The following is a 22347-nucleotide window of genomic DNA, read 5'->3' on the forward strand; positions in this document are numbered from 1 at the left end:
ACCCAGCTGGCCCAGCCGGCCCAGACGGCCCAGACAACCACCACTTGCCACCACTTGTTATGTACCACCACCACCACTCCTATCATGACTTTCACGCCAATTCAGGTTGCCCATCTCCTTTTTGTCAACACGCTCATTTCTTGTGTAAACAGAGTTGAATCAATTGTCAAACTTGGGTATCCCCTCGCCCCCTTTTGTTGGGAGTGGTAGTGTACAGTAAGGCAGCGCAACATGGGGACTTTTGCTACTGGGTCTATCTTCTTCATCATCTCATAATCCATCCCGCGATCAGTGTACCCCTTCCTCCCTGGTCATTGGCCTTTTCTCTTGGGCCTGGAGCTTCCAGCATCTTTCCTAGGCTGCGATAGCGCCTGCTTTTCATGCTGTTGTTGGTCCCGCTTGAACTGTCTTTGTATTTGCCATATTGCCCTCTCCACTTCTCCACTCAGCTCTGGAACACCTGTGATTTTGGCCACCAGATTGTGGCTGTCTGCTGGGAGGATTATCTGCTCGGGTGGTGCACTGCCGTCTAGGACTTGACTTCGCGTGATAAACGTAAAATCCGGTGCATCAGGCGCCACCTGCTCATATAGGTCCTCAATCTCTGGAGGCGAAATTGGCCGGAAAAGTCGGTTATCCACAATAAAATCCAAGTGATCTGAGCCTTTCAAAGCTGGTGGCCTGTCAGCGAGATGTGGACTTGCCCAGGGACGTTGGACATACCTCTCCAATGGGACCAACACCTATATGCAGCATAAAAAAAGGGAAAATTGGGTATTCTGGAACATGTCAGCCATGTTGATGCGCCTGTAAAGGGAGGAGGGCAGGGGAAGACTATACACAGGCACCAGAGCAAATGGTATGCAGATTGGCATGGCGACCATGCTTCCGATAAAACGATTCCAATGCAGTTGCTTTCTCTCCCTTGCCAGTCTTGCCAGAACTTTCGGAACATCGTCTTTATGCATGACGTTACCAGGGTAGATCACATCGAATTTCTTGCCCTGCGCAATCTGCTCGGCCTGCAGTTTGGGATTGGAAGGCGGAAAACTCTTTAAGCCCCATTCCTGGTAGGGTATGCGCTGCAGACCTTGATTTCCGTAGTACACAACTGTTTTCCTCCATCCTCTGTCTGCGGCTTCCCACTTGGCCCATGTCTCAGCAGCCTTCGCGGTCAATCGATCGACGATGGTGGGGTTGGTCTTCGGCTTCTGGACTCCGCGTTGACAGAAGACGAGGGCTTGTCGCGTGGTGAGAGGCAGGAGGAAGATTCGCATAGCCGCGGCGACTGCCGACAGAGGCGTAAGGAAACAGAGACAGCGACCGTGCTGCGCCGTTCAGGGAAATTCTGATGAAATCATGGCCAGGGTGACATTCGGCAAGTAGGAATCAAAGAAAGACGCCCAGAAGCTCTGAAGAAGAGAACGAAAAAGCAATATTCTCCCGCGTCCACAATGCTAATGATCGAATAGGTGTGCACGGCGAATAGAAGCTGCAATGTGGCCTTTGGTGCAGGTGTCGGGGTGTGTACATTAAACCGACTATTTTCGAAAACAAGTCATCCATGAAGTAGTCCACGGTGCAGATGGTGGTTTTCATTGCTTTGGGAGTTTGGTCTGCAACGTCATGGCGGAATCTCATGCATTGATTCGCCCCAAAGCTCCCCTGGACTTCCTTAATATGCATAGTGACTCTGGGCACCACCTATATAGGTAGGTACTGCTTGGTAATTACCGGGTATTACTACCTAGGCACTGTCGGGCGAGCCTGCCATCTGCGGCAACCGACAGCCCCCATTCGCCAGAGTGGGCACCTCGTGGGCTAGTGAGGCTGACACCAAAGTTCCCGCAGTGATGAATGATCGATCGACTAAAACAGCTACTTTGTGCTACCAAGGCAGGTTATACTCCCCATATGGCACATGGCCCAGCATTTTCTAGTGCATCTCTCCCTGTTTACACGTCTTTGACCATTCTCTTTTTCATGCCGCCGGAGCCACTAGAAGAAGATAGCTCTTGATGCGGCATTGACGCGGCCACTGTGAGGATCACACAGAGATTTCGGGCGGACGAATGCTCTCGACATGCCCTTCCGAACACGCCGCAGTTGAACCTCTCTTCGCTTCGGAGTACCCAAATTTCTGGGCCTTCTCAGATCTCTAGCCGACCAGCAACATGGCGGCTGAAGCTGGCTTTCCGTGGCAGACGCCATCAAGAGATCCTGAAAAGACCTCAATGGTAATGCCAGAGCGCAGCAATGTTCCACCGTCGCGTTCAACCAAGCAAGAGGGAGAACCAACACCCCCAACCAAGACGGCCGCCTTGCATCCGCAATCCCAGCCTCGCAAACACATCCACCAGCAAGGGAAGCATCAGCATGCTACAGCCAAAGGTCCTCCGCGAGTCAGTCTACCAACTGCGCGCAACACTCCCTCAGAACCTGTCAGACCTAAACCTACATCTCCCCTCCCGGTCCGAACCATTCCACGTAGGTTACGCACTTAGTCCGCCGGAGCCAGGTCACCATGGCTAACGCATTTGAATAGCATGGGTAAGAGATGCGGAAGAAGATGATTTGAGCGACCCTCAGTTCCAGAGCCTGGACACTCCGCACGCAGCGTTGGTCGCGCAGCATCACCACAGCGCGTCAACAGCAAGGCGGACCCTTATATCCAGCAGGCAGTCTCACGAGGAGGGCTACTCTACACCTTCGGGCCAAGGGAGGGCTCCACGAACCTCGAGGTGGATGTCCTTTGCCCAGCCCAGTGCCTATCCTCGAGAGAACTTCAACAGTGAAAAGGTGGACACGGACTGGCTCAACCAGAACTTCACCGACTATTCCAAAACATGGCTTGAGGACCATGACGATGACGACGTCGAGGACGGCAGCAGCCGTTATCGCGCATTTCGCAGAAAGAGACAAGTGTGGTATAAACGCGCCCAGTTCTACATTCTTCGAAATCCATTTATCCCTCTTGCTTTCCGATTGACGGTTTTGTCGTTTGCCATCGTCGCTCTAGGCCTAGGGGCGTCAATTTACCATGAAACCGGCAAAATAACGAAATGCATCAAGCAACCACCGGACCGGCGCAGTGCCGAATGTGTCCAACGCGTCGGCGCTACAGCCACCGATTATTATCGAGATCCTTCCGGCTTGATGGCGGTGATAGTGGACGCCATCGCCATTGTCTACACCATATATATCACCTACGACGAATACTTTTCGAAGCCTCTAGGGCTACGACCGGCAAGAGCAAAAGTGCGGCTGATGCTGCTCGATCTGTTCTTTATCGTGTTCCAGTCGGCAAACTTGAGTTTGAGTTTCGAATCCTTGACAGTGGATGAGGGTTCTTGCAAAACTAGCAATTCTGCGAGGACAGCCGGCAGGTTCGAGAGCATATGCGATAGAGCAGAGGCCTTGAGCGGAGTGTTATTGGTGTCACTCACTGCATGGTTGATGACATTCTCCGTTAGCGTCTTGAGGTAAGCCGAACCAACCCAACCTTCCTTTACGTATTGACTGACGGGGTGCTCGCAGGCTGGTAGAACGAATTGATACGAAGTGAAACGAGCTTACGATCCGGACTCCGACGAAAAGTACTGAGCTATTTTGTACAGAGTCCTCCCATGGCACGACCTGTGCCAGCGGAGGGCAGCTCAGTATCACTAATGGCTCAGCATACCCATTTGTCCATCCTCAGTGAGGCACCGCCGCCCATGTCCTCAGGCTTCCAGACTCGGCCCTTCATCGCCATAGATCGGATCACGCTTGAACCAACCCAAGTTTCCGATCTGCTTGACCTGCTCCTCCTCTCCGGGCTTCCCATAGCACATATCCCATGTTTTGGCCCTCTCATAAGAGCCAACCATTTGGAAGCCACCATAATCCTCTAGTAATCGGTGACCGACGCCTGCAGGGACGATTACAACGTCACCTTGCTCCAGAACGGGCTCAACGCGACCCTCGTTCTTCTCACCTCCGAAACAGCACTTCGCAGATCCTGATGCAATGCTGAGAACTTCGTGGGTGGTCGAGTGGAAATGTGTTTCACTAAACATGGTAAATGTCCACTGTGGAGAGACGACTCCAACGGATTTGAGGTGAGATTCGATTGTTGCGGCATCGGGGCATGCAAAGACGCCGCGGTATATCATAAGAGGTTTGCCTTGTATGGAGGTGTTTGGAATGCCTTTATACGCGGGGATTTGATGCTGCGAAACCCGCAAGGCACTCAATGGAGTGATGGACATATTGTCACTTGTAAGAGAAGCTCTAGAGGCGTGCTGTCCGTCTGGTGGCTTCAGAGTTGAAATTGCTGTGAGGATCTGCCGTCCTCAGAGGGTTATTATTAGACCGAGAACAAAGGAAGACTTTGTAGCTAATGTTCACATGCTCCGTAGTTGAATGACCACCTTTCCCAAGGAGCAATACTGGGACAGCCTCGGAGTGTGTATCGCTGCCACCAACTGCCACCACTACCACCCATCGCCCGCAATGGTCCTTTTAGCTTCTATTCCCTTCCTCTCCGCTAAGTTTCCCTTGTGTCTGAATGACGTCATCGGCAGCGAGTTAGTCATCATGTATAGGGTAAAAAGATGATCCGGCCCGATACAGATATTCTGCGGCCCTTGCACCCTTGTGCCTGCACTGATCACCACCGAATCTCGACTTCTCTTCACCTGGCCATGAGTTACGTCCCTGTCCAGGAATGAAGTTGTTTCTGTCCTGAAATCGTGACGATTGGATCTGAGGCGCCAACTGTCCCATTCGGTCAAACGTCCAACGAACCTCGGATTTCTCTCATCCCCTCCTTTCGCCTTCACCTCGCGCATCGATCTGCAAGAAGTCGTAAAGATCTGGGACAATAACAAGCACGCAACTCCCTGAAGGAAGACAGCTGGGCTTATCTCCGTTTGCCACAATCTTTGCGAAACCGTCCTGTGTCCCGAGTGCAGTTTCACACCAAGTGTATAGTGAAGAGAGAGCATGGCCTCAAGAACTGCACCCACGGCGGGCACAGCCTCCAACCCAGCGATGCGGGCGCGAGATGACCTTGATTCTACGTAAGAAGGTTAGGATAATGAAACGAGTGGTCCTGCTAACAGTCAGTAGGTGGACATATCTCGAAAAGAATGTCAACAATGTAATGACCAAGTTGCAAGAGGGCCTTGACATGAAGACATACATGTTTGCTAATCCCCCTCTGTTGTTGCAAGTTGTAGGCTTGCTGACCCAATGCCAGGGGCGTGTATACAGCAGTTCACAACTTCTGTACCTCCCAGAAAGCAGCAACGAATCAAGGTCAGGGTGGCTCGTCGGGAACCTTGACCCCCATTCACCGTGGCGCTCACCTGCTGGGCGAAGAACTCTACACCCTCCTCGGCAAATATCTCACGGGCCATTTGCGCGACGTTCTAGCCGCATCCGAATCACATACAGACGAGGCCCTCCTGGCCTTCTACATTCGAGAATGGAAACGCTACACCGACGCAGCTAAGTACAACAACCACCTCTTTAGATATTTGAATCGACACTGGGTGAAGCGAGAAATCGACGAAGGCAAGAAGAACGTCTACGATGTCTACACCCTACACCTCGTCAAATGGAAGGACGACTTCTTCAAAGCGGTGGAGGGAAAGGTCATGGAAGCGGTCCTGAGACTCGTTGAAAAACAGCGCAATGGGGAGACTATCGACCAGATGCAGATCAAGGCGATTGTCGATTCATTCGTCTCTCTCGGCTTGGACGAGCTCGACAGCTCAAAGCCCACCCTTGACGTCTACCGCATGTACTTCGAGCGCCCATTCATTGCAGCCACCAAAGAATACTACACCAACGAGTCCCGACGGTTCGTGGCAGAGAACAGCGTGGTGGAGTACATGAAGAAGGCGGAAGCACGACTTGAAGAAGAGAAGGAACGAGTGGGCCTCTACCTGCATCCCGACATTATGAAGAAACTCATGGAAACATGCAACGAAGCTCTTATCAGCGCTCACTCAGTTTTGCTGCGGGATGAATTCCAAGTGCTGCTCGATAGCGAACGTACGGAGGACCTGGCCCGGATGTACAAACTCCTTTCCCGGATAAAGGACGGCCTGGACCCCCTGAGGACCCGATTCGAGAGTCATGTCCAGAAAGCTGGCATTGCAGCTGTTGAGAAAGTTGCGGCTCAAGGAGACAGCTTTGAACCGAAAGTCTACGTTGATGCGTTGCTCGAAATCCATGGCAAATACCAGCAACTCGTTAATGTCGCCTTCACTGGAGAGTCAGAATTTGTGCGATCCCTCGACAATGCCTGCCAGGAATTTGTCAACCACAACCAAGTTTGCAAGACCAACTCTACTCGATCCCCCGAGCTACTTGCCAAATACGCCGATCAACTCCTCAAAAAGGGCGCCAAGGCGGCTGACGAGTCTGAACTTGAAGAACTGCTTGTGCAGATCATGGTTGTGTTCAAATACATCGAGGACAAGGACGTGTTCCAGAAGTTCTACTCTCGCATGTTGGCCAAGCGTCTTGTCCACACAAGTTCTGTATCTGATGATGCGGAAACGAGTATGATCAGCAAATTAAAAGAGGCATGTGGTTATGAGTACACCAACAAGCTTCAGAGAATGTTCCAAGATGTTCAAATTTCCAAGGATCTCAACACTGCCTACAAGGATTGGCATGACAAGATTCTCGAGGATAGTGATGAGAAGAGAACAGTCGACTCCACGTTCCAGATTCTAGGAACGGGTTTCTGGCCTCTGAATGCTCCCAACACTCCATTTGCCCCTCCTACTGAGATCAACAAAGCTATCGAGTCCTTTACGAGGTTTTATGATCAGAAACACAATGGCCGCAAGCTGACATGGTTATGGCAATTGTGCAAAGGCGAAATTCGGGCCAACTACATCAAGAGTCAGAAGGTGCCATACACTTTCCAGGTTTCGACCTACCAGATGGCTATTTTGCTTCTGTTCAACGACTCGGACAAGTTGGATTATTCGGAGATCAAAGAACTTACCAAGTTGACGGATGAAACCATTGAGCCGGCGATAGGCATCCTGTGCAAAGCCCGTGTCTTGAACTCGACCCCGGATGACGGCAAACCGGCACCCGGCACCAGTTATGCGCTGAACCACAACTTCAAGAACAAGAAGGTCAAGATCAACTTGAATATCACTGTCAAGTCCGAACAGAAGGTAGAATCCGAAGATACTCACAAGACAATTGAGGAGGATCGAAAATTGCTCCTCCAGGTACGTGTTTTTTCAGTTGTCCCCTTGGGGTACGACCTGCTGACTGTCTCAGGCTGTGATTGTTCGTATTATGAAAGGTCGCAAGAAGTTAAAGCATGTCCACCTAGTTGAGGAAGTCATCAACCAAGTCCGCAACCGATTTCCTCCCAAGATCTCCGACATCAAGAAAAACATCGACGCCCTTATGGAGAAAGACTACATTGAACGTTTGGACAATGATGAGTTGGCCTACATCGCGTGAATAATGCTCTTATTGCGCAGGATAACTCTCTCCAAGGGCGCGGAGCTATTGGTTATCTTTTACAAATTTACGTCTCTTTCGGGCAAGAGCCAAACTCTCTTCGTGGGTTGTCATGCTTCGTAAAAACCCAGCCGGAGACTAATCAAAACTCGGTAAAGATATGAGGTAGGGCGAACGGGACGGATGGATTTTAATGGTCTATTGAGCGGGCGAGTCGACCTAGTCAAGGCGTGGTACAAGCCTTACATGACATCTGCATTGCGCGGCGGTGCAGGAGGTTGCGTTAGGGAGCCTCTCATTTTTCATCTTACGGCCATAAGCCAGATGCCTCTCAGCGGTTCTCGGAGCGAATGGGCGAGGGAGACAGCTGATGAGAAACGAATTCGATTGAACGACATCATAATGAAGGTGTCAACAAAGTCGCTGGAAATCAATGGGTGGGAAGTGGGAAAAGGACCTGGCGACGTGTACATGCATGCGGTGGCTTTCACAAGACAACAATTGAAATGGCTTGTGACAAATACAGGAGCTCGGACTAGGTACCTAGAGTACTCGCGAACGAAAAACCTATTCTCCAGCACTCCTGAGCATCGTACTGTGCTACAAAGGAGGCCCAATCTTGGCCCAACGACCAGCTCGACCTGCGTCTCGGCTGGGCATTTGCTTCAGATAATCCTTAGTGACTCGGTGTGCCCTGGCAAGTCCCCACCCCTACGCTGCTGCCTGGTACCGACGACACATGCAAATGATTGCTTCAGAGAGCTCCGTGTTCCTTGACTTATCCTTGGGAACACCATCGACCCTCTGGAGGAGACTCATCATCCCGAGGGAGGGCGGCGATGCCGTTTGTGGCGGGCCAGCCTTGCCGCTTTGTGGTACGGTTGAGTGGCCAGGCTAGTGAGGCTCAACTTGGGCTCAGCCGCTCTTCGTTCATCCATTTTGTCCACTCGTCCGCTTCGCCATCATTCTGCGAGCAGGACTTGTTTTCTGTCTACTCCTTTCTTATATGACCTACGTCGGAATGCGACTTTCTCACTTCTAAAACGCGGCAGACAACGTCACTTAGATTGCAGTAATTGGCTTGAGTGTCCTGACGGGAGCAGAGGCGCACACCCCCCGGATGAGAACTTCACAGGCTCAAGCAACACGCCAGGCTTGGGACTGTGGGAAGATCTTGCCCGTCTGCATATACCTTTCCGTCACTTCATCAATAGATAGTATGGGCGCATCCGCCTCCGCAAGTTCCACACTAACAGAAACTTCGAATCACGCATATATCCAGCTTTTCTTTTGCTCCAGTATGCTTATACAAGCTCCACGGATAGGATCGTCCACGTTTGGGGAGATTTCGAAGATCAGGACTCCGCGTTTCCCCGACAAATCGGCCCAGGTGCGCTGTTCATGTTCGGAAATTTGAATCTCATACCAGTGCCCTTTGTAGAAGATGCTCTGATGTTGTGTCAGGGGCCGCGCCCCATCCAGGGAAACACCTTCAGCCTGAAGAATCACCCCTCTCTTATTCTTAGAGATGTGCATCATGGGCGCATCGCCGCGGCACGAGCCAGCTTTTCCAGTGTCAAGGAAAGAGCTCGGCATCCAACGTAAACCTTCTGTGGTCATACGTGGGAGGTGCATGAAAAGCACATCTCTCGGAACCGTCTTCCACAGGTTGACGAGAACTTCCATGGGGTCAGACATTCGCGCCTGCTGGACCGTCACTACGTCCACGTCCGTTATGATGGCAAGGTAGATGGCCTCGTCTCCCGCCCAGCTCGTTGTGCGCCATGCAATGGCCGAAGTTGCTTCCGCGAGTCGCTAGTTCGTGAGATAGAGGGCGCCGAGATATGGTACCATCTGTCGGTACACGCAGCGTGTCTCCGTGTACGATTGCCAGCCTTCGATGAATAATGGGTCAAACCCGCGCAGCCAGTACCGGTAGGAGCCATAATAGCCTTGGGCGTTGTTGATCATCCTTGACAGTTCTTCGTGATGTGTCGCAATAGGCGAGTCAGTCGCCTCTTTCCATCTACTGGGGAGGTCTTTGTCAGTAGGGCGTTTCTGCCTCTCGATCCGAGAAGACAAACCAGATTGTTCCATTTGCTGCTGACGAGCTTGCAGCTCGGCCCAGAGGGCTGCTTCTAATCGATTGATCTTGTACTCTAAAGCGGTGATGTGCGCTTCTTTTTCTGATGCTCCCACGTCATTTGGATTTGGACTGGCCAAAATATCGAGCGGCGCGACAAGGTGCTCTTTATCCAAGTATTCAGCCTCTTCGACATCCGGTCTTGAGGTAATGGATTGCACAATTAGCTCGTTTTGGGAACCGGCGTCTTGCTTGTCAAGTAAATCGCTAGAGTCGCAGAGCGCGTTGCTTTCGGATCTGGCCATCGCACACACCAAGAGCATAGCAAGTTCTGAGTTCATACTGTGGCGGTCACCAACCAAGTCACAAAAGCGAATGACAGCATTCCCAGAGGGCAACTCTGCATGGTATTGTGTAGTCAGTCGATCTCCCGCCACCGCAGCATCCTTGAGTTGGAAAGTAAATGGTCCTTGCCAAGGCACTTTCATGCCACATCCAAAGATGAGTAGCCCAAGGGGCGAATTTGATTGCCAGCAGAAGACATTCTGGGGCGACCGTCGAATCCAGTAGAATCAAGGACTAGGACCTTTTCTGCTCCACTGTATACCTTTCTCATACTTAGGATTGCGAGTTCTCTTGTTGTAAGCTTTCGAGGCACGCAGATCGTGTCGATCCAGAAAGGTACATTTCCATTCCGACTCGGATACAGTGAATTCACTTGAACCTGGATTCTTTGGAGCTGACAGGAGGGAAGGGCATTTTCACGCAGATTTCCCGATCTATCGGACCAGACATGAGATATTGCGACGTAAGACATGCAGTTGGAGTCATCACTGGACTCGGGTCTGCGCACCAGCAGTCGATTGCCGGATCTGCCCAAACCATGCGCAGGACGATATGTTGTGTAGTCGATTTTGGAGTAGATACACTCTGCAATTGTACAACGGTCGTGATGCCTTGAAAGAAGTGAGCAGTCCACCCGGGAGAGATAAACCAGAAGATTGACAAAAGAACCTTCTAGTCGATTGATGAGAGTTGCTACTTCGTTGATGCACCAGCCAGCTTGGAGCAGCCGTGCACATACATTGAGTGTTTCGATCCAATTGTGACTCCGGGTGCCACCAAAGCCAGCATAGATTTCTTCCTGCGGGAGATCGAGCATTTCCGCCAGCGCCGATATGGCCAGTAAGGTGTTATTGTCGTCGTCCACCAAGAATGAGTCTATCATGGAGACATCGTCCACAGCTCGACCTCCTCAGTGTCGGTCACCAATATTGGTTTGCATTGGCAAGACTCTATGGACAGGATCCAAGCAGTCGTTGACAATTGGATAATGTCGAATTCGCTCTTCCTTGCTGGCGCGAGACTCTGCAGCCAGCCAGTACCACAGGTAACGGTGGATTGAAGCTGTGTTGAGTCGCAGACCTAACGACTGATCGTAAATTACGAACTCTTCGGGCGTCACGGAAACTCCTACTGTGGTGAGTAATTTAGTGATTGTCCCGAACCACAACCAGGATTGAAGACGTGGCCCTACTTGCTCAAGAGAAATTGTCACATTGAGACCGTCGGCGATCTCGTGTTTGGTAAACATGAATTTGTCAGGTTTTAGGACTTCAGTGGTGCCTGCAGCGTTGTCACATACGGCACATATGCACGAGGCTTAGGACATGCTCCCCTGCAGTGAGGTGGGAGGGGAGATGATCCATAGCCGTGAAGGAACCTTTGGAGGTGGTCAAAATGCCATAGATCTCATAGGCTGAGGTCAAGAGCTTCCGCCAGTCAACGATGCGGCTGTGACGGGCGAGAAAAAGCATCTGCGGCTGGTGTCTGCTGAGGAGCTGATGGACAACAGTCACCTCATGTGTGGTCATGGTTACAGTCACAGCCTCGAAACGAAGCAATTGTTTGTATAATTAGAATTGCCGCCGAGATGGGCGAACGGTCGGAGTTGTGCAGGCCATCAAGAGCACCTCACACGAGTTCCTCGAGGTTTCAATCATCATGCGAAATTGGCATCGCATTGCTCTCTGATGGATTGATTGGTCACTCGGCCATTTGCCACGTTTTCAGTTCGATCGGTTTGTTGTATTTCCCTTCCAGTCATGTCCGTGGAATGTCGTCTGGCGGTGCAGATGTCTCGCGGGAACCCACACCTACCCCTCTACAAGTAGACTGCTCAAGACCGCTGTAGGGATATTGGGGTCAGAGCACCCGCGAGTTTTCCCACGCAGGTGACCATAACCCATGGTTTCAAGAGTAAACTCACGTTCTGCTCCCCCCCCCCCTTCCAGGGCAAGCTCCTGTGTCCGACAATGGGACTTGGAGTCATCCTCGAACTGGATTTGAGAATCAACATCCAATTCCATCTTCAATGAATTATAATAGCCGGAGCTCGAATTATCTCAGACAATGGAGTAGCTTCATCAGCCTTAGCGTGGAGCACGTCGGACAGCAAGATAAAGTGTCGAAGCTAGTATACAGAGGATCAAAGCACAGATTGCTCAATGCGATCACGTACTTTTTGTATCTGGCCAGCTTCTTTGTGACCTTAGGCCAACAGTCGATTGAAGAGCCAGCCAGCGTTAGCTAACATGGTGAGCCTCCTACAAGTAGCCCTGAAAAGGAGCTCCTGGCAGTAAAATCCGGTTGCGAGCACAAAACTGGGAAACCTCCAAGCTTGCAAGAGGTCAAAATATGTCGACGTTGAGTTAGGCCACTAGCTCAGCGTTTAAGCCTCCAGTGAGCGTTACTGAGCGTCTAGAACAACTCCTTGCGCTACTCCCTCAGGACTTCCTAAGCCGAAGTCGGGGCCTAATTTGGCTCCTTTCTCCTGACCACCAAGAATACTCGAGAACGAAAAACCTAATTGCCATTTACGAGTTGATCCTAGAGGGTGATTGAGGGCCGCTTTGACCTGAGCACTCCCTGAGCACTCCCTAAGCAAATTCACCGGGGTTCTAATCTGGCCCTTTACCATGAGCTATACGTACCTCTCGGCTAGGCATCTGTTTTAGACGGGCGTCAGGGAACCTACTAGATTCCCTACTCCTACGCTACTGCCTAAACTTCCTTGTGGCCTTGTGCCTGGCGGTGCGACAGGGTACTTGGTTAAGTCGTATGTCGTACTGGGTACTGAGCGCAAGGAATCTAATTAAGCAAAATAGTGGTCTAGGCGCCGAGACGCCTAAAGTCTCTGTTGACCTGTGGGTAACTAGTGGTGTTGGGCGCAGCCTCACATGCGACCCAGAACCGGTGAAGGGAGGTAGGTCAACAGAGAGAGTTCAGCCCGAACTACCAAGGCTGAAGATCACGTGATATCCAAGAAGGGAAAGAGGTGGTATGGTGGAATGGTGGTCTCGCATACAAGCAACATGTGAGAATCAGAGGACCCCACTGGCACGCCGTCTCTTGTTTAGGTGTCTAAGGCTTTAGGGGTCGACGCGGCCATCGTGCTCTGATGCCAATTGAACTCTGAGGGGGCAAATAGTGATGCTGTCGGCGCCCGGCCTTTGATACCAAGGAAAACAAGTTGCGCTTTGCATATATGAAACTGGCGAGTCGACACTGCGCGGGTGTCTTGTATCTTGATGCTCTTGTAATCTAGGCGCGCGGAGGTTCGATTGAAAGGACCTGAACTATCACGCATCAAAACCCTAAGGTGAGAACAATGGGGATCAAAGCAGATAGTGGAGCTGGAAAAGGCGTGGCAGGACGCAGGGCTTTCTTATCTTACCTTCGTAGTACATAGGCTTAGCTGTCTGTGCCTGGGGCCATTGGCCCTCCAACATCGAAAGCGCCTCATCAGAGAGGGGAAACTGGTCCTCCAGTGGCTCGTCCGATTCCCACCCAGTTATATGACCAGCCACGAGACATCCTGGCACCCGAAGTTCCCCTCACTCGTCAGGCAGATACTCCCAGACCGGGTGGAAGCGGATCATTGCTAGAGGCGATACAAGAAATCTTGTCTGTTAGGCTGATCGGGTGGATGTCCTAAAAAGCTTCTGGGCTTCACGCCGAGCGAGGTGGCAATGGCGGCGGCATCTGAAACACTTTGGCAGGCTTTCACAGCATCGAGTGCATACTCTGGCGCTTCTAACCCCTCTTGGTGCCCCTATGTTTCTTTGAGGGCTGAACCTTAATGTCCTGTAAGCCACCCTCGTTTACGAATACCTAGTAAGGTCAATTACTTGGACGCTCCACCGTCCGGAAACGCGGCACGTCTCCGTCTTCCCCTGACGCCCTTGATTGCGCCTCCCAAGCCCCGGCGCTTACTGGTGAAATACTCTCCATGAAAATGGTCCGTTACGGGTCTATGATAGTATCACCATCCAACGAGGTGCAGAACAACCCCAGTATCATGCGGACTATGTTCAGAATATTATCTCCATTCCAGCCTGAATGCGTCCAGTCTCAGGGAAGCGAGAAGCGGCTCTGAGCCCTAAACTTGCTAAATGAGAAAGAACCAGTTTGCGGCTTCTGGCCTGCTTCATCCTTCGTGGAAAGCAAGGGCCCAGGCACGGAGGACAAAGTCGAAGCCATGCCATTTTCGCTTCGTACCAAGGCCAGCCCATGCTCCAGAAGCTGCAGGCTAGCGAGGATGATGCTACCCTTTCCCTGCTTAGAGGTTGGAGGTTGGGGGTAGCGGTACCATTGAATCCAGCAGTGGCTCAGGGGCCTGTCTGGCTGGTTATATCTGCCTCGAGTCTGCCTGATTACACTGCCATTCCACCCCTCTTAATATATAGAGCATCGTTCGTAGTCTCCCACTCTTTTGACTTGTCCTTCACCATTTCCCAGCTTGGGAGACGTTCTCGACCATGGTGAGAAGGCTAGCGCGTTCTATCGGCGTCATTGCCTTGCCAGAGAGCTAACCAGCGATGCAGGTACAGCTACAAGATGCTGATGCAGAATCGTCGACCCGAAGGACGTCTGGTCAGATATATAACCCGCAAAGCGAGAACGATTCGAGAAGCTCGGGGCGGTTGAATACATGCTCAACCAGTAACCCCTCACACTCTCCCAATGTGGCTACACACGACCAAGATGATCCTGATGAGCCTCTACCTTCGATTGAGACGGAGCCTGAACTCGGACCAACTCTCACCACTGACCGCGACTCGGCACTGCGGGCCAGGTCTCCCTCCTTTTTCATTAGTCCGCCTCCTTCCAAAAACCCATTCTTCACTCCTTCATGTACACCAGTCTCTAAAGCTGCTCCTGTCGCTGAGTCGCAGGTTTCGAGCCTTGACGAGCGCATGGCAGCGCTAGGGCTATCCAGGGATTCCACTCCACATCAGTCCTTGTCCAGAAGGACAGCTTCTCCTACTCGCAACAGCACGCACGATCAGCCTTCTTCCCCTGATATTATTCCGAATGGCGGCTATGTCGCTCCAATCTCCCCAACCCCTATTCTCAGGGAACCAGATGGCTTGCAGTCTAGCCTACCAAACAAAGCAACCCATCTTTCTCCACGGTCCCCGAGTCCAGACATTGTCATGGGCGACGGAGCGAGCAGTCCTGGATCTGCGTCCCGACGCCGCTCGGGCTCTCGCGTCGACTTAACACCCCACAACGTTACTGAGGAAGAGCCTCCCGACGCAACGTTCCACGACCCCGACTTCCAGCTCCAGCTTGCGATCTCCAAGGGTCTAGTTGAAGATCTCGTTTCTATCCTGGAAAGATCCTCATTACATAATGAGCCCGAATCACGAATCCGGGGGCTTTACTTGCAGGCTGTTAAATTGAGTCGATATCAGCATCCTTCTACTCGTACCGTTGGCCTAGTGGGTGACACCGGGGTCGGTATGTCGCATTGAGGGCCTTTGGTGGGATTCATGTCGCTCACAGCCATCAGGAAAAAGCAGTCTGCTGAACTCGTTGTTAGATCGCATCGGGTTTGCACGCACCGTTAGTGGATGACCCTTTCCAAGGCTCCATCATCGAATTGCTAACCACTATATCGGCTACAGGGTAACAGTGGAGTGGCATGCACATGTGTTGTTACAGAGTTTCACTATCATGAGAATGCCAAGTTTGCCCTCGAAGTGGAATACTTCACCCGGGAAGAGATTCGAGAGCGGTTCACCGAGCTTTTGCGATCCTACCGAAGCCATCACTTACATGAGCATGATGACACTAGGACGACGGCAGATCACCGTGGGGCCTTGCAAGAAAATGCAAAGGCCGCTAAAGATACATTTTGTGCCGCATTTGGGAACTACCTCGCTCAGAATGAACGATTCCTGCTTGATTATCCGGAAGAGAATGTGCTCCAGACACTGCAAACATGGGCTGTGAGCACGGGTTTTCCAGTGGGAGAAACCAACACGGCGCCCAGAATTGAATTCGCTCGTGCAGAGGACTGCTCTAATCACTTAATGGAATTGACCTCTGAGCCAGTAGATGCTACCGAGCCCTCTAAATGGCCATTCATTCGAAAGATAAGGTTTGTGGCTCCAACAGAGCTCTACCTAGCGCATTTTGCCAACGAAAGCAGGGTTTACCTCAACGCCTATATTCTGAGCAAAGGTCTCGTACTGGTTGATCTTCCAGGTGAATGCCACCCTTGAGTTGATCTTTTCTCACGGATACTGATAATATAGGCCTTCGGGATCTCAACTCGGCTCGATTGAACATCACAGAGAGATACTTGCTCGAATGCGACGAGATATTTGCTGTCTGCAATATAGGCCGCGCCACGACGAACCCTAGCGTCAAGGAAGTGTTTGAGCTAGCAAAGAGGGCTTCGTTGTCGAATATTGGAATCGTTTGCACATACTCTGATGTAAGGCTGGATGCACTGGGATCCGCTTGCTGCCCACACGACCTTCATTTCGTTTCAAATTGTGCTCTTCCACTGACATTTCGCCTAGGAGATCCTCGCCGACGAAGAAGAGCAAGTTCCGGATGAAGGAATTAGGAATGAAATCCGGAGGTTGAGAGGGAATGTTGACGACCTTGACAAAATCGTTAGAGCGACCGAAATCGAACTCCTCGACGACACTTCTGACGGCGATGTTGACGATGACATGAAGGACCAAATGACGAGAAATGTGATGTCATTACACACTACCCTCGCAAGGACAAGGTAAATATTTCCAACTCATGACTTTACGGCTGAAACTCATTGGTCTACTTTGCTTCAGGAGACATCTCGCTAGCGCAAAGTTCGAGTAAGTCTGAATCGCTCCTCGACCGTCACGGTGACCGTCATCAAGCATTCACTCAAACCCTTTGCCAGATTGATGAGGTATCTCGTCACCGCCCGCAACCAGAAAGTCACGGGAGAGCTCCAGAAGCTTTATCAGAACCAAGTCCCTACAGCGAACCTCCCTGTCTTCTGCATCGGCAACAAAATCTACCGGGAAAACCGAGATAAACCAAAAACCGAGGCTCTGCCCTACCTGCAGTTGTCGGGAATTCTGCAAGTCCGGAGACATTGCCTTTCCCTAGTCGCAGAAGGCCAGCTCCGTGCTGCAACAGAGTACGTCACCAACGCCATTCCAGCATTGCTCGGATCGATTGAGCTCTGGATTCAAGCTGGTGCGGGAAGTGTGGGCGCCGAGAGAAAGCAGGCAATTCGAGGAGCTTTGGATCGGATTGAAGAGGAGTTTGAAGCCGTAAGTGCTTTGGCACGTCAGTCCAACCAAGATCGGGGCTAATCTGATCCGACTTTCTCGAAAAGATCAAAGTCCCAACCTCGATTGTCAATAATGTGGGTGAGACGATGGACCAGCTTTTCGCGAGGCAGATAACACCACTCGTGGGTAGGTTGAAGTGGTCCAAAGCTGAGATGCGTATGCTGATAGCCTACAAGGACAAGCGTTGAACTCGAACAGCTGGAGAGAAGCGGCGATAGATGCTACAGCTGAGTGGTCAGGGGTAAGCCATCCGAATGCTCGACAGGTCTCAGGCTGAATACACTAACAAAGAAACTACAGTGGAATCAGGGTAAGACTTTTGATTCCTCTCCGGCTAAGTTCGTTCGACCCAGACAATCCTGACCTCCTTTCAGCTACTTACATTGCCTTCTGTCGAAAGTACGGAAACCATGAGACAGAGGCGACAATAATACGCCGCTGTTGGAACGAAGAAGCTATGCAAGCCATGGTTACTGATATGAAAGCTCCGTGGCAAAAATTTCGCCAGGACATACTCAGACTTCAAGACGGTGTGTCTGAGGCAATTGAAAACATTTTCGGTCGTGCTGTCGCTCAATGTATGTGACCTGATCTCTCGTTTTCGAGGCACTTCGGCTCGCCTGCTGATGGTTCTTCAGCTGCTCCGCCTGGGCTTCCAAAAAATTCTCTGCGGACTTTGACTGTCACCCTGAGACACAGGAAAGCCCTGCTTATGACGCAGGTAGAAAATTTGTGTGGTGAATTCGAAAAAAGCGTATCGTGAGACATCCCTACCATTGGGCTACGACGCTTCCAAGTGGCTGACTTATCGGATAGAATTCTCTGGACCGATGCGTCTTCCGGCATTCGCAGCTCATTCATGGGTCAAGCCATGGAGCAATCCTACAACACATGCATTAGTGACGGGGGTAAGTTGCAGAATCATTGGTTCGAGGCACCTCAGTGCAGAGCACTCATTCGATGATCGTTCTTGCAGGGAGAGGAAGCGACAAGAGGCGTAAAGCCACTATACGCAGCGGGTTTGGCAACGACCAGCTTTTCCCAACCATCCAGCGCAAATTTCGCAACGGGTTCTCCAAGCTCAGCCGCGACCTGGACGCCAAGATCCAAGAAGCCGTCACGACACATCTCGCCGTCGTTCAACGGGATGTGGATACCTTGAGGAACGAGAATGTGGTCCTGGAGAGCGAGAGCGATCCCAAGTTCCGAACGCTGCTGGAAACCGAGGTGCGCAAAATCAGAGTGCAACTGAACGACGCGATTGCGGTCTATTCTCGTCTCGCACCGCCCGCCTCCTGAGCACACCGCAGCGATAGGGGGTAAGGACTAGGTATGACCAAGTCTTGAAAGAGGAGATGTAGGACAGTCACTGAGGTGCAGGATCGAGGAAGACATGGATCCGAGGGGAGTGTCCTGTAAATAAGGTGTCATGAGGAGAATACGCCATATGTAAACTGAATCAAATGATAACTTACCATGAAGAAATGCCTTTCCACCGCTCATTCTAGTGCCAGCTGATATTCCTGGCGAGGGATCATCTGCATATAGATGTCTTGCGAACCAGCCATCCACTGGGAGGGCGTCCTGAAATCCCAAAAGAGAGGAGGCGTTCTTGGAATCTTATACTGCCGTCTCCTGCGGCTGCCTCGCGAGGCTACGGTAGCTCCGACCTTCGATGATACCTGTTCGAAGGATACGCATAAGATATGGCGCTTCCCCTGGTTGTACAACGACTCCAAAGCTCGTTGGGAGCAGGGCACAGAGCGGAGATGTTGGCCGTAAACTGACTGCCCTAGCACCCCTCGCAGTAGAGTTTCAGGACCAAACAGTTGAACCTAAACTCCGCCAATAAGCCCCTTCCGGACAACGCCTTTGAAAGGATGGGTTTATCCTAAGCCAACCTTATGGGGACCGGCCGACTGTACACCAGCCATACTCGCAAGGTACCTAAATTAAACAATATTCGCGGTCGTAAATAACAGGAGCAAGTGAGGAGTGAACCTTGAGAGTGTTGCCACCAAGGCCCGGGGCTATATTCTTTCTCCTTTAAGTATATAGTGTAAGGGTTTGGAAAGAGTTCTGCAACTAGCTAGCTGACCTAGTAACAAGGAGGATAAATTTGAAGAAGAGGAAAGTACTTAGGAGGTGCTACTTCGTCCCCTCCTTATATCGTACGTCTCAACTTCGGTCCGAGTTTCATAATGGGTATATGAAATATATTCCGTCACTAGTAATTATAGCGATAAAAGCAGCCTCTAGGCTGCGTATATTTAGCTAGTTCCTGTTAGGACACCTAGTGCTCCGAACAAGTACATAACCAAGTGGCCCAGCATTCTACTATGGAATGCCTGAATTGCTAGTCTTTTGGGTTAAACACCAGCGGCCGTGGGCCACTCTCAGACATCGCTGGGCATTCCAAAATTATATGGGCCGCGAGATGCCCCTTGAAGTTCTCTAACTTCGGAGTCTTCTTCGTCCTTCGTCTATAGGTAGGCGATATATTCATTCACAACTCGCTGGCAAGCCATTTAAGACTCATTCTTCTTCCCGAACCAGACCGCATGCAGCTCGATGCGGGTATCTGAATCACACCAACATTAGCCCAGGAGTAATATCGTCCATGCAGAAAAGAACACACCTTGAGCGGTAGGGCGTATGAAGCCTTGCAAAATGACAACTACCGACAAGATGCTTGCTGCGACACCGAAGACTATTGTACAAAGGACTTCGGTAGACATTGATGTCAAAACTGTCCAACTAATATTGGCTTTTTGTCTCAGCCTTAGTATACTTGCGAGTTGACATAGAGTCTGACGTACCTACAGGTATCCTGTCTAGCTCGACTGGTCAGAATTGGAGAGGAATGATGCGGTTGCACTTGACGGTCTTGAATGGAGGCATTGAATTGTTTCTAGATGGGAGAAGCAGCTTGTTGAGGTGAGCAATGTGAAGTGTCACACCTTGAGAGCAGCTGACGTAGATATATGGCCAGGGCTCCGAGCGTCGAGCCTGCCTTCTCATTTCAGAAGTGTGGAATGAGCCAGTGCAGGTTTCTCATCGGCATCAGCTTCTGTAGCTACGACAAATTCGGAATGCCGCTAAGTCGCCAAAACCAAGAGAAAGAAAATTAACGGTGACGGAGTCGAGAGCCAGTGCAGGAACGTAGTTGCCCGACGAGGCTGAGGCAGGGATGTGGATATGCATGTGGACTTGACATGGATCCTCACCACTCACTCCTCAGCATTCTTCGTACTCGCTTAAATGAGCACACCGCGGTCTGCCGCACGAGGCGGTTTAGATTGAGCCAGTGCGTGGCAGCCTTACAAGAGAAAAATCGGTATAGCGTCCCAACAAGGGTCCCTAGATGCCCAGCTCGCCAGTACTCGCACCTGGTACCTCGGCGCTCCCTTGCCGCTTCTGCTGAATCATCGGCAACTTTTGGATTCCTTCGCTTTCCTTGAAACGGAATAAACTGGTGAGCGCTCTGTCAATGCATATCCCCAGTCGAATCCCGTCCCACCCCTTGATTCATTTGGCATATCGTGTCCGGCCACTTTCTACCTTATCAAATCCTTCTCAGGGATACAGAGACCAAGGCGCCGTGTCGTCATGAAGTTCCTGACTGGTCATCCGCTAGCGAGGCTCTCCCGCTGGCCTGATCTCATATAAAGTACTCCGGACCTTCAAGCGACAGCATTGTTGAGATGGAGCAACCCATTAGGCACGGTTATTCCCGTGGCGTTTACCGCCCTCGCGAAGGCCCCTCGACCGTCGTCTCTACAACATGAATTAGCATTGATATTACGGGGGTTTTGTGAACCATCCCCGTGCAGGCGTTGCTAGGCGTCATGGTATGATTGCCAAACCGGAGATTCTGCCGGGATCTGGAGGGCCTAGTGAGCCCAATCGGACATCTCAAAATTGAGACAGTGTAAGTTAAGCCACCGCCATCTAGGGCTGTGGGCGGCGGGCTGTGGGCGTGCTATGTGTGAACCCCCTTTGTCAGTGTCCAGTTCGGGTAAGAAGATCGCCTCAAAATCCCCCTGACTCTCTTGGCCCTTAATGCTGAAATCCACAGATATTCTTGAATACTTAATTCTCATCCCTCTTTACATGATCAGTGTTGATATTTTGCAAACGAAATTTCCTTGCTCCGTACCTGGGAGGCACGATGCCGACTCTGATTTCCCTATTCAATCTTTCTTTGGTCTCGACCGATAGCCCTGGGGCCCCTGCAAATGAGCCAAAAAGGGAGACGTGTGTCACTTCAATGTTTCCTTGTTCCCTATGTTCCAAGGTGTTTACCAGAAATTTTACCTTGAAAAATCATATGAGAGCACACGCCAACGACAGACCATTCCACTGCCGTGTGTGCGGCGAATCCTTTGTGCGACTACATGACAAAAATACACATGAAAAACTCCACGATGGGACCAAAAGCTTTGTCTGTGGCGGAGACAGCGAGGGTCGACATGGACAGAGAGCAGGGTGCGGACGCTCCTTTGCTCGGTCCTCCAACCTTCAACGACATCGACGGAAGTGCAAGCTACGTCAATCTATTGCTCGACGGCCAACGCAAATGTCTAATATTCACGATATAACGTCAGGCAATCACCAAAATACGGCAGTTGCATCTTCTGTGGCGGTTGCATCGCCTACGGCAAGGATAGGCAGGCGTCTACTTGAATGGAACAAACAATCTACCATTGAACTTTTGGAGTCTTTACAACACGAAGCCGAGCCTTTGAATCCTCGCGAGCCCAATCAAGGACCCCCACCGTCACGCACATTGACACCATCCTCTGTGCTTGCACCCCTCCGGGACCACATCGCTGCAGGTAAGCCACGTAGACGCTCTTTGTTTGTCTGGGATGGCTTCGTGTTTACTGACGTTTCAATACAGAGAACAGGTTCCTGAATACGGCCCGCTGTGGGCAAGTCACACCTGATCTGTTGACGCAGGCCACTAAGTATATCCAGACACACCACCGCCTGGAAATCCTCCAGTGCGTGTACCACTGTCCAGCTACTGGAATAGCCTGTCCTTCATGGATTCCTCCGTGCCCATGTCCGCCTTGGTGGTGCGCACGTTACCGTGAGGCGCCATGGGAAGCTTGTGGCAACCGAAAATGGGTC

At 51.3% G+C, this 22347-nt stretch overlaps 7 protein-coding genes across 7 annotated transcripts; 3 read left to right on the forward strand and 4 right to left on the reverse strand.

The window, feature by feature from the left end:
• Positions 1–311: 311 nt before the first annotated feature.
• Positions 312–1277, reverse strand: Z519_03210 (uncharacterized protein; the record flags this gene model as incomplete). The annotated part of the gene is made up of 3 exons (XM_016760962.1): positions 312–673; positions 724–779; positions 841–1277. The coding sequence occupies 3 exons, from the start codon at positions 1275–1277 to the stop codon at positions 312–314; spliced, it is 855 nt and encodes a 284-aa protein (XP_016622812.1).
• Positions 1278–2174: 897 nt separating this feature from the next.
• Positions 2175–3486, forward strand: Z519_03211 (uncharacterized protein; the record flags this gene model as incomplete). The annotated part of the gene is made up of 2 exons (XM_016760963.1): positions 2175–2487; positions 2546–3486. The coding sequence occupies 2 exons, from the start codon at positions 2175–2177 to the stop codon at positions 3484–3486; spliced, it is 1254 nt and encodes a 417-aa protein (XP_016622813.1).
• A 236-nt stretch (positions 3487–3722) lies between these two features.
• On the reverse strand, positions 3723–4250 carry Z519_03212 (uncharacterized protein; the record flags this gene model as incomplete). Its single annotated transcript, XM_016760964.1, has 1 exon — positions 3723–4250. One exon carries the CDS (start codon positions 4248–4250, stop codon positions 3723–3725), a length of 528 nt encoding a protein of 175 aa, XP_016622814.1.
• A 736-nt stretch (positions 4251–4986) lies between these two features.
• Positions 4987–7485, forward strand: Z519_03213 (uncharacterized protein; the record flags this gene model as incomplete). Its single annotated transcript, XM_016760965.1, has 4 exons — positions 4987–5063; positions 5113–5187; positions 5243–7244; positions 7297–7485. The coding sequence occupies 4 exons, from the start codon at positions 4987–4989 to the stop codon at positions 7483–7485; spliced, it is 2343 nt and encodes a 780-aa protein (XP_016622815.1).
• Positions 7486–8751: 1266 nt separating this feature from the next.
• On the reverse strand, positions 8752–10796 carry Z519_03214 (uncharacterized protein; the record flags this gene model as incomplete). Its single annotated transcript, XM_016760966.1, has 3 exons — positions 8752–9300; positions 9337–10113; positions 10176–10796. 3 exons carry the CDS (start codon positions 10794–10796, stop codon positions 8752–8754), a joined length of 1947 nt encoding a protein of 648 aa, XP_016622816.1.
• A 27-nt stretch (positions 10797–10823) lies between these two features.
• Positions 10824–11442, reverse strand: Z519_03215 (uncharacterized protein; the record flags this gene model as incomplete). Its single annotated transcript, XM_016760967.1, is given in 2 exon segments — positions 10824–11194; positions 11214–11442. The coding sequence occupies 2 exon segments, from the start codon at positions 11440–11442 to the stop codon at positions 10824–10826; spliced, it is 600 nt and encodes a 199-aa protein (XP_016622817.1).
• A 3006-nt stretch (positions 11443–14448) lies between these two features.
• On the forward strand, positions 14449–18510 carry Z519_03216 (uncharacterized protein; the record flags this gene model as incomplete). The annotated part of the gene is made up of 13 exons (XM_016760968.1): positions 14449–15373; positions 15426–15478; positions 15541–16016; positions 16068–16123; positions 16174–16355; positions 16444–16658; positions 16812–17206; positions 17364–17452; positions 17512–17521; positions 17586–17789; positions 17850–17970; positions 18028–18119; positions 18188–18510. The coding sequence occupies 13 exons, from the start codon at positions 14449–14451 to the stop codon at positions 18508–18510; spliced, it is 3141 nt and encodes a 1046-aa protein (XP_016622818.1).
• Positions 18511–22347: the final 3837 nt, after the last annotated feature.

Source organism: Cladophialophora bantiana, assembly GCF_000835475.1.
Source record: "Cladophialophora bantiana CBS 173.52 unplaced genomic scaffold supercont1.4, whole genome shotgun sequence".
Classification (NCBI taxonomy): Eukaryota; Fungi; Ascomycota; class Eurotiomycetes; order Chaetothyriales; family Herpotrichiellaceae; genus Cladophialophora; species Cladophialophora bantiana.